This window comes from Plectropomus leopardus, chromosome 22, assembly GCF_008729295.1.
Source record: "Plectropomus leopardus isolate mb chromosome 22, YSFRI_Pleo_2.0, whole genome shotgun sequence".
Lineage (NCBI taxonomy): Eukaryota > Metazoa > Chordata > Actinopteri > Perciformes > Serranidae > Plectropomus > Plectropomus leopardus.
The window spans coordinates 21,283,740-21,295,514 of NC_056484.1; the positions used below are offsets into that span (position 1 = coordinate 21,283,740).

An 11,775-nucleotide genomic window follows, 5' to 3' on the forward strand; every position below is an offset into this window, starting at 1 on the left:
AGTTTACTAAATTAATGTTTAGTCAATGGACAAACTTACACATTGACACAATAGACAACCGATAACTGTCCCTACTTACCTGCAACCTGATTATACTCACCTTTGCTCAATTCAACATGTCAAAGCATTATATCAAGGTAATTAGCAACTACTCAAACAAACCTGTTCTAACATGGTATCAATTCATGTTTTGGCCAGTTTGTCCTTCAAATTGGCTGGTTGTCCTTTACCTTGAAGACAAATATACAGCTGTAATTTGAAGGACTATATTGACTGTAAGGAAGGAAACATTTGTTGAGAACAAACCCTCTTAAGTTCAGGTGACACTTTTGGGTAACACTTTCTTTGAGGTGAGAAATCAAGAGACATCTTTGGAAAATGCCCATGCCAGTTGTTCCCTGACCAAAATGTAGCCTAACATTTGAATGTTATTTATTCCCATTTCCATCAAGTTAAGCCGACATGGTTGGTACCAATAGATGCCTTTGGTTGTCTATTTTAAGAAGATACCACTTCAGGTGAAATGAATAACACTGATCATCTCGGTATGCAATGTTCTGCTGGGAAATCTTGGGTCCTGGGATTCCTGCAGATGCTACTTGACACACACAACCCAGCCAAACACTGTAGCAGAGCAAGTTCCCAAGCTCCAGGCAATGGCAATGGTTTCCTCAGTGGTTCCCCCAATGGTTCTGAGGTCGGCACCACATTTGTGTTTGACAAATGACTCCATACTGAAGCTAACAGTTTATAGTACTCCACTGATATTTTCTGATGGGCTGCTACACCAAGGAACCTCATATTGTCCAATACAACACTGTAATTACGTTGTGCAACTGTTGTTTCTTCATTGATTTTCCAACATTACATCCGCAAAAGTATCTGGTTCCATTTCTTTTTTTTAAAATTAACCTGATCTATCCCTTTTCACTTGACTTCATACTGAGCATGTAGTATACTAATCATCCATAATCTCATCTCAGAAGTGACTGAACTAAAGACATGAATCACACGATGAATCATAAATCTGTGTTAATGATTGAACATACTTAAGAAAAAGTGACATAGTGATGAGATTGATCTCAGATCACAGATTAGATAAACACAGACTCACAACGCTGTACAGGAAAGCAACAGGCAAAGGTCCTTTGAGGAAGCTTTCTCCAAAACTTTAACATTAGAATACCAACCTGAGGTGTGAGGATGGTGACTTTTAGGAAACAGTATGCAGTGGCCAGACCCGTGTACTCAGAGGACAGCTTTGCTGAAGATTATGAGAAAATCCACAGGGTGCGCAAAACAACCCTGGACCATGTGAAACACTTCCTGACGTAAGTAAATCCTTCTTTAGAAATCCGGATCACCGTCTTTGATGTGACTCAATGTGCGGTTTAAAATCTTATGCTAAATGGTGTCAGACAATGAAAGACGGTACATAAAATTATGTCCAAGGAAAAGTCAGCCTTCATCAGATAAAGTGGATTAGCTCTTTATTTCTGTTAAATCCAGCTGTGATTCAAAACGTGCCAAGAATGCAGTGCTCTCTCTTCTGCCCATCATTGGCTGGATGAGGATCTATCGGATTAAAGAATGGCTGCTGGGTGATGTGGTGTCTGGGATTAGCACTGGACTGGTGGCCATTATGCAAGGTGAGGTGCAGGACAAAGAGAGTTTGAATCTGTGGCTGCAGAGTCCTATCATTGTTATTGCACTCAAAGCAACCAAGTGCACCTTCGCCCTTACTGCTCTACAGCATGAACATCATCGGCTTATTTGTTACAGAATATTGGATGACTGACACTGCAAATGAACGTACAACCCAAACAGCAGAAAATGCATGTGCAGATTATGTATTTTGTAGTGTACACACTGAAACTTTCCATTTCCTAATGTTGTGGTTGAAGTGTAATTTGGTTTAGGCAAAAAAATCACTTTGGTATGGTTAGGAAAAGATCATATTTTGGCATAAAATACTCAAGTCTGATGGCACAAAAGCTGCTGGAAATGCAATGACCCAGGCCCAAACACTGCTTGGAGGCCCAAATGCTACTCATAAGTGCCATGTGTCAGTGACAAACACCCAGGTTTGTTGGCTCAAACGTCCTTGGAAAAAGCCATTGGGAAATGCTGGATGTGGGAAACGACAGGATGTGTCAATGAAAAACACCCAAATTTAGCAAACAAAACACCCAGTTTTGGAACCAGAAATTTCACTTGGAAACAATGCGATGTGCTGCTGAAAACACACAGATTTGGTGCCCGAAGGGGCGTCTTCTAGCTTACCAGCTAGAATGTGTTGTTCACTTACCGTCAGTGATGATTGCAACATTTGATCAATTCTTATCATTATTGGTAACTGGACAGAGCATTAGGCTACTGCAAACATTTGACCACAGCTGTCACTTGCCAAAATATCTGCTGGCTTGTCTGATTGTGTACTGGAACAAATGCAACCACTGCAGCTCTCTATGCTACCATTTTCAAAAGTTTGATAGTCCCTCCCCCTACACTGTGTAACTAAGATGATGATCACTGACGATGAGAAATGTCAGGCGCACTTAACATTTCGATGATTATGAGTACACCATCCTAATTCTCATAGTGCACTGCATTTAACCATATTTTCAGTGTGAACGTAATTACGCGAAATAACAAACGTAAGTATGGTAGAATGCAAACTGAGATACATCATCTTGTTTTGATCAGATGTAAATGTCTGCACCAAATGTTGTCAACTAGAGGTTTTAATTTCAACATTCAAAAGCAAGCATTAGCCAATGCAACCATAGGTTTTGCCTCTTCTTGCAACTTAGCAGCCAATTTCTAAAAGTTACTCCCCTTCTATGCACTAACTTATAGGGCAGAAAAAGTAACTGGTAATTTCTGGGAGCTTTTTATGTTTCATTTGATTCCCTTTTCAGAGCTGTTTGACTTAAATTTCAATTTTTGTTGAAATCTTCTCACCTAGGATTGGCCTTCGCTCTGCTGGCCGAGCTGCCTGCGAGCTACGGCCTCTATACAGCTTTCTTCCCCATGCTTACATATTTCTTCCTCGGCTCTTCAAGACATATATCTGTAGGTATGTCATGCATGCTCAGTGTTTAGGATTCAGTGACATATAGTAGTAAGGACTGCAAATTTGAATTAACAGAGACTTGTAGTAGAAATACAAGAGGATTTAAGATATGGTTGAACAGTGTCTTTTCTCCCCCCCGAAACCCACCTTTCGCAGGGGCCTTCCCAGTCCTGAGCCTGATGGTAGGGGCTGTGGTGGTCCGCCTGGTCCCGGACTTAGGAACACCGGCTAACTTCACTTCCTTTGAGGGCCTGAACAAGACTGAGCAGAGAGTCCTGGTGGCCTACTCTCTGACCTTTCTCGTGGGAATTTTTCAAGTAGATCTGACTCCATACCAACCATACCATACCATGCCATACCATACCATACCATACCATACCATACCATACCATTTCTTATCGTACTGTATTGCACCGTACCCTACAGTACCATACCATACCAATTCCTACCATACCGTACCATACCATTTCACACCATACCATACCATACCATACCATACCATATCATACCATACGGTATGTTCTAGAAAGAATCTTTTTATCCCTTATTTTTTCTGTGCCATGCAGCTTGCCATGGGCGTACTTCAGGTCGGCTTCATTGTTTTGTACCTGTCCGACACTTTGGTTTCTGGTTTCACCACAGCAGCTGCTGTTCACATCCTGGTGTCCCAGCTCAAGTTTGTGTTGGGGTTGACTGTTCCAGGCATCAGTGGACCACTGTCTATCATTTATGTAAGTCTAGGATGTATCTGACAGTTAAGTTATTGTTGCCTATGCAATTTTACATTTGGAACTAGACAGATTATCACTCACAAAAAGAGGAAAAACATTTTTCATTTTTCTTAATTCTTGACAGACGGACGTCCAATAACATTTAGAGGCCGCCAGGACAACATCAATTCATTGTAAAGCAGTACTGGATATATTTATACAGATCACCTCCTGCATGTGAAAGCTAATGCTGTTGAGTTACATGAAGATTAAATATTGCTCTCCAGTAGTTTGGACATCTGCCATCATCTGATGTATCACAGTACACTGGTACACTGTAGACTGAAAGAAAGCGGGTTTGTCCAAAATACACTAAGGCAGCTTTCAGTGATATGGCATTTTTATGATTTCTGTAGCATGATCATGTGGTTTGCCTTTGAGTTTTACCTTATTAAAGATTGTGCCTCTTCTATGCAGACCCTAGAGAAGGTCTTTGTCCAAATCACCTCCACCAACATCTGTGACCTGGTGATGTCCATAGTGATCATGGTGGCAGTTTTCATTGTGAAAGAGCTAAATGACAGATTCAAAGCCAAGCTGCCTGTTCCCATCCCCATTGAGGCTGTCATGGTGAGACTTTATATAATTCACTACAAATCATGTAAATCTTAGATAATTACCATTTATCCTATAATCATGTAAACTTTACATTGTTGCAGTTTCCCCAAAGTATAAAGGTTAATTTGTTAGTTGACAACATCATATGTGTGGTGATAAAGCTACAAAAACTTTCACTGGTTTGGGGCAGTCTGGTATTTGAGAGCTGTTACTCAGTGGTGTCTTTTCCATTCACACAGACTATCATAGCTTGTGGGGTTTCCTATGGCTTCAACTTCGAGACAAGATATAATGTTACCATTATTGGCACAATGGTTGGTGGGTAAGTTTCACATTCTGCTGTCATTTGTAGATGACAGGTAAAATATACTAAGAGTATTAAATGTTAGAGCATTTCTTCTGAACAAGACTGAATTATATTAAAATGCATTAGATCCACTAATATACAATCTATGTTAAAGATTGTCCATACTGAAGCATCAGTGTCTAAGCATGATTGTGCTTTGTTGGTAAGCTGCTAATTAGTTGAGGTTGAGCTTGGGTTAGGGTTAGGGTTAGGGTTAGGGTTAGGGTTATTTTAATCCTGTGGTTTCCAACTTAAGGGTTGGGCCCCTTCTAAAGGGTCACAAAATAAATCTGAGGGGTTGTGAGATGATTAATGAGAGGAAACAAGACAAACAGAGATATCCTACACCCATACATGTTCATTTTTTGTGAAATATTGGAAATATTTACCTAAAAAGGTTTATTAAATTAAAACATATGAACATTTTGTGGAGACATGTCCCCACCTCAACATTGTTTTATTTCAAGAAATTGTACTTAAATTGAGGAGGGGGTTGGCAGAGGTGTGACCTCAGTTTTTGTTGTTGTTTTTGTTGAATCTTGACCCTTCCCAAAAAAAAGTAAAAAAAAACAAAAACCCAAAAAACCAAAATGTAGAGCAAAAAGTGAAATTTTATCAAGCTTGTGTTAACAACATAAAGGATTTTGGCAATGGGTGCTTTTGTTTCCCATTTTTTAGGCAAGGACCATAAGAAATGTAGCTAAATGTAGCTACAATTACTTACGAAATTTTTGTGATCTTAAATTAAAAGATTCCATTCAATCCTGGGGGTTTAAAGGGCATTTAAAATAAATACAAAATATAAACCTTTTAAAATTGTAAGCAATAATATTCCTCCACCAGTGCTTAAAAAAATAATTGACATTCCTTCCCTGGTTTGCACTATCCCCTCCCCTCACCTAGTCAGACACTATAAATGTCATGAACCACTGCTTTAATCTTTAACAATGTATTGTATTTTATAAACCTGTCGTTTGTTTAAATGTACAGTCTTAAAGTTGTGACTAAAACTGTCAGATAAATGTAGTGGGGTGAAAAATAGGCCTCAAAATTTCCCTTTGTGGTCAAATAGAAGTTTAAAGTAGCATCAATTGGTAAAGTGCCTATTTAAGTATAGTACTTTAAGCACTCCTCAGATTCTTTGAATGCACAGTTAAACACAATTATGTTTCAGGTATGAGCCACCTACTGCGCCCAGCGTGGAGGTGATCCAGGACAGCGCTGTGGAGGCTTTTCCTATAGCCATAGTGGGTTTTGCTGTTGCCTTCTCTGTGGCCAAAGTCTACGCTATCAAACATGACTACACCATTGATGGAAACCAGGTGAGTGACATTAACCCTGTCGATCCTCGTTTGGCTCTGACAGAGGAAAAGTTAATTGGTGACTGATACAAAGCTAGAATGGGTGCTTGTAATTTTTGTCATGAAGACATAAAGTTGTATTGAGTATTGCTTAAATCTCAAGGGTTGAGCTTTAATGTGTTGTGTTTAATGTAAAATGGTAGGTCTTAGTGAGTCACTACAGTCAAAACAAAGTTATATTTTCATTTTTCCCAGGAGCTCATTGCATTTGGGGTCAGCAACATATTTGGTGCAAGCTTCAGGTCGTTTGCAGCTAGCACAGCGCTCTCCAGGACGGCTGTGCAGGAGAGCGCAGGAGGCAAAACACAGGTCAGAAAACAAACTCAGTGTTTCTTGCGTTACAAGCTTTTACTAGGTCAGTACACACAGATATTTGTCTCCAAAAAGATTTGCTGTTGTGCTGCTTTACAGTCTGGTTTATATGACGTTTCATTCCTTCATCAGGATGTTAAAATCAAACATTAACTTTTTTTTTTTTTTTTTTAATGCAGATTGCAGGGCTGATCTCGGCCCTGATGACAATGATTGTAACTTTGTGGCTTGGCTTCCTGCTGGAGCCGCTCCCCACGGTGAGACCCACCTCTTTAACTCTTTGAAACCTCACATCACTTTTCTTTTCCTGCTTTAAGATGCCTTGTCAAAGTATTTAAACCTCTGAGCCATGAACAAACTGGTGCAATTTCCTTCAAAAACATGGGGGAAAAAAGGCAATGAGCAACTTTAGAAGAATTATTCCACAAGTTGCAAGAAATAAGTAGATCAAAAAATATATTTTTTTAAAAGCTAGGGGAAACTGTTGAGGAAAAACAATATTACAAAATTAATATAATTTGATAAGCACCTTTTCAAAGGTAATTTCTTTGTTGTTGTTTATTTAAATGTTTTTTCTTTTTGTAATATTTATATTTTAATTTTCTTGTATTTTGTACTAATTTTCTAGTAAGTTTGTGGTAATTTCCTCTTTTGTTGCTCATTGCCTTCTTCACATGTTTTTTTAAAGACATCAAGCCAGTTTGCTCAGGTTTCAAGGGGTTAAGGGCTAATGCCATTAAGTATATATAAAGATATATGATATATAAAATATCTGTATAATATATGTATATGGAAAGAGAATCTGATTTTTCTGCTACATTAATTCATATATGAAAAACTCAGTTTTGATTGTGTATCAACAGGTCTAATTGTTTTTTTTCTTGCACATACCCTTAATATTTGACCTCCCTGCAGTCTGTCCTGGGTGCTTTGGTCATTGTCAACCTGAAGGGCATGCTGATGCAGTTCAGAGAAATCCCCTACTTATGGAGGAGGGACAAAATAGAATGTGTAGGTGTTTAAAAAAAATCTCAGTTCACTGCCATAAAACAAGATTTTCAGTATTCGCATACTTATTTCCTCGTCCCAGTCGTTCAGTGTTTGACCTCAGGTGTTTGTCTGCAGGTGGTGTGGGTGGGAACATGTCTGGGTGCCATCCTACTGGGACTGGATCTTGGTCTGGCGGTGGGCTTGGGGGTGGAGCTAATCACTGTCATCTTGAGGACTCAATTGTAAAGGCATAATTACAAAATTTCAGATTCACTATAGTGGACAAAATATTGTATCATGACCCAAATACAGTTTACAATATAGTTTATCATACCTAAACGACAAAATGGATTGTTTGCATCTCCTAAAACAACATACATAATCTTTAACGGAGTGCACTTTTCTACCTTATGAGATTTTTTATTGCCTAAAATAAAGGGTTATATAGAGAATAGAAAAATGAAGTAGTGTGACCAAGACCCTCTTCATGTCTTTGTAGCCCCCGCTGTTCTGTCTTGGCTAACATCCCAGGGACGGACCTCTACAAAGACCGCAAAGATTACATGCATGTAAGTATGTTAAATGAAATAAAACAAACACAATACTACTGAAAGATTTACGTCCATATCATGATATCCTCCTCAATTGCATTTGTTTTTTCATGTGCTTCTTGTCAGATTTTCGAACCAAAGGGAGTAAAAATCTTCAGGATACCCTCGCCTATCTTCTTCGCCAATGTTGAGTTCTTCAGGGACAAGCTCATAGAGGCTGTATGTGGGACACATCTACCCTCTCCTCTACTTCAGTTTGTTTTTCTCAGAAAATACACGCGTTTGAACATGTGTCTGTTTCAGGTTGGGTTCAACCCTCTGAGGGTTTTGAGGAAACGGAACAAGGCTCTGAGCAAAATCAGGAAACTGTTGAAGGACAGGGATGATGAAATTAAAGAGGTGAGACCTCAAACAAGAAACTACTGAGTGGTTTAAAATGTTCTTCCAAAAAGCTTTGAAGGGATATTTTGGAGTTTGTGAAGTGGGGTTGTATGAGGTACTTTTCCATAGTCAGTTTAGAACACAGAGTAGATGGCAGTCGGCATGCCTCTAATTTGGAGAAGCAGGCAGGAGTCCAACACCGAAACTAAGCAATGTACTTCTGAGAATGAGGGAAGCAGCGAAACGGACTCCAAACTGGAGGTGTGCCTGCTAACATTTACTGTATGTTATACACTGACTATAGATCAGTACCTCATACAGCCCCACTTTAAAATATCTGAACTATCCTTTTAAGTCTTCTTTCCTGTTGAACAGAAAGGAACAAGGGGTTCATACCGTCATATGGCTGGTGACTCTTGCATGAATGATGAGGATTTGGATCCGTCCCCTAACCTCAAGGACCTTCCTCTTTGCATAGACTGGAATGGCGAGATTCCCCTCAGCATCAGTGTTCCCAGAGTGGACCTCCACAGCCTGATTCTGGACTTTGCTGCTGTCTCCTTCTTGGACATCTCTGGACTGAAGGGACTCAAAACGGTACAAAGCCATTCAGGGGTCTCCCACATACTGGAGCTTAAGAAATGCTGTTTGTGAGGCTGAGAAAGTAACAGTCAGTGGCAGAATTTCACAGTATGGCCACTTCCATCTTTCAAACAAACAGTTCACTATTGCTTCTCACCTTTACTTCCTTGAGGAGGTTGTCTGCTTCTACCCTCTAATACGACCCACCAAGCATTTCCTTAATTATTAATGGCAGGAGAAATTGTCCTCAGACCTAAACCATAGAATAAGTCTGTTAATTGCCGAGCCAACAGTCCAAAACCAAATAGGTATTAAATTTACTGTCATATAAGAGTAAGAAAAAACAGAAAATATTCCCATTAGAAAGGTTGAACCAGTACATTTTAGGCATTTTTCCTCAAAAGATGACTATGATTCAGTTCTAAAAACTGTTGGCCATTATATTACTTTTGATCAGCTAATTGATTAATGAATAAATTGTTTCCTCTGATTTTCCGTTGATGCAGTTTGGACAACAGCAATTACATTTATTACAAATGAATTATAGTTGCTGAAAACTGCTTCCTCAACAGCAGATTTTTCTTAGGACAGACCTTTCATACAGTCTTGTGAACAAAAAAGGAAAAAGGAAATACAAGATCTAATAAAAATAGGAGTATGTTGAATACAATATTGCCATAATACTTAATGTCAGAAAATATACAAATCTGTACTCGCCATGAGACAACCCCGCCTTATGCAATCAGTTGCATATGTAATTCCATACTTTATACTCTAACAGTTTCTCGCAACTATAAGATTGCCTCATATAAAACTCACTGTTTTCCACAGACACTCAGAGAGCTCCTCCGTGTTGGTGTGGATGTTTACATTGTTTCTTGTGACGGTGAGTTTCATCAGCATTTCGTAAAAGTCAAACATCTCAGAATCTGTAAATGTTGCCATTAAAAACCTGAGACATGCTTCTCATGTGTTGACAGTGTACATCCTGGAGAAACTACACAACTGTATGTTCTTCGATGACGAGATTCAGACCTCCATGTTCTTCCCGACCCTTCATGACGCCATGCTCCATGTGCTGGAAAAACACAAGGAGGACAAAAGTATAGGCTGGGTGGTAAGAGAAATTATTTATACAACAAATATTGTTTATATAATTGTTTCTGTACTTAGTACTGTATTTTAGTTGTATGTGTCATGAAACTAAAACTATCAGTTTTAACCTTGGGGTGGCATTGGAAGAAAGGTCACAGCGTCCTTATAATCAAAGGTTTGATGCCCTTGATATGATTACATGACATTTACTGTGATTCCAAATCGAATTACACCACAGAAAAAAGTGTCAGTGTTTCTAGCAGAGGGCAGTACAGACTTGCCTATAATAACTGGTTAGGCTTTTTTTTAATCTTCTATCGAGATGGTCACAGATTTATCCTGTGGGGACCATGAACACATTCTCAAAATTGAATCGTTTACAGCTGGTTAAACATTGACATTTATTGCGTACAAGTGGAATTTCAGCCATTGAAATAGCAGGAAGGGTCAGAAGGCCCCTGAGAACATTACAGTTAATCCACTGGGGACCATGAATATCCACAGCAGATTTCATGGCTCTTGCAGTCACTGAGGAGCACTATTAATTTCTTTAATTTTCAGCTGAGTAAATGTGTTTAAGGACCTTTTTTCTATGAATAACAAACCATACTGTGACAATATCAACATACAATATTGTTGATGAACATGACTAAAATGTAGTTTAACAAATAAAAACTAAAATCTATTAATGAATCCAAATGGTAAGTGGACAACCTGGTACCTTATTGTGGGCCAAATTTGAGTCTTAAAAACCAAAACCAAATGCAACACGAGACTTTAACTGGAGCAGATAAAAGTCTGTGTGAGTCATCCTGTGTATTATAGCTCTTATAATGCTTTGGTTTTTATTGTTTAAGAACTCTGACACACTTTTTGTTTGCAGTTAGCAGATAGCAGACTCTAGAAGAGCGACTGTCTCCAGGAACACCCCTTGGATCACAGACCACATCGGAGTGCTGTTAAATATACCGCTCAATACTGTTGCCACCATACAACCACGGAACAACTGACTAAGCAAATATCTTGTATATTAAGTCAATGAGTTTTATTTTGAAATGTGGTTTAGGTAAAAGTCTACTGAAGTTCATCGTGTGATTTTTATAGTTGATCCAACCTTTGTTGTCACATGACAGTGTTACTATATGTCCTTTTTCACACCATTTCTATAATAAATGAATATATTTTTAAGATTAAATAAAGAATTAGCGTAACAAGAGGTGTTAAATGTGTTCACTGTGTCAATCACATTGCATTTTAAATACTCCACAAATGTGTGTGAAATTTTAAACATTACCTGAACACAAGCAAAATTTATTGACAAAAATGTGAGTTGTCGCTTCCCTCCAAATGCTGAAGTGCAAAGTTTGAAAGAGAATTTCCTTTTTCGAAACCAATACTGAAAATGTGTAAGTGATAAAAGGACCCGGGGAAGACAACCAGCCGCCAAAGTATCTGCTAATCCCTGATAAACAAGGAACTGAGCTGAAATCCTGGAGTGTTTACTTCAACCAGGCAGAACTAGAATTACTGGTGCTGAATAATAGACAAAAGAGTTTTTGCACAACAGTATAATGCCGCAGTGAAGTTGACCTTTGATCTTTTGGATATCTAATGCCATCACTTCATTATTTTATCCCGTTAGACGCCCATGTGAAATTGTGTCATAATTTGGCTTATGGATTCTAAAGTTATGGCCAAAAACATGATTGAGGTCACAGTTCATCCCAAAGTCCAAGTGGATGTTTGTGCCAAT

General features: G+C 38.7%; 1 protein-coding gene across 1 annotated transcript; it reads left to right on the forward strand.

The window, feature by feature from the left end:
• The first annotated feature begins 1,203 nt into the window (after positions 1 to 1,203).
• Positions 1,204 to 10,926, forward strand: LOC121961716 (chloride anion exchanger-like). Its single transcript, XM_042511776.1, has 19 exons — positions 1,204 to 1,331; positions 1,510 to 1,649; positions 2,969 to 3,079; positions 3,233 to 3,393; positions 3,643 to 3,807; positions 4,264 to 4,416; positions 4,644 to 4,726; positions 5,925 to 6,072; positions 6,307 to 6,420; positions 6,603 to 6,680; positions 7,339 to 7,434; positions 7,549 to 7,655; positions 7,913 to 7,982; positions 8,091 to 8,183; positions 8,268 to 8,363; positions 8,721 to 8,942; positions 9,759 to 9,813; positions 9,908 to 10,044; positions 10,906 to 10,926. The coding sequence occupies exons 1-19, from the start codon at positions 1,204 to 1,206 to the stop codon at positions 10,924 to 10,926; spliced, it is 2,178 nt and encodes a 725-aa protein (XP_042367710.1).
• The last annotated feature ends 849 nt before the right edge of the window (positions 10,927 to 11,775 follow it).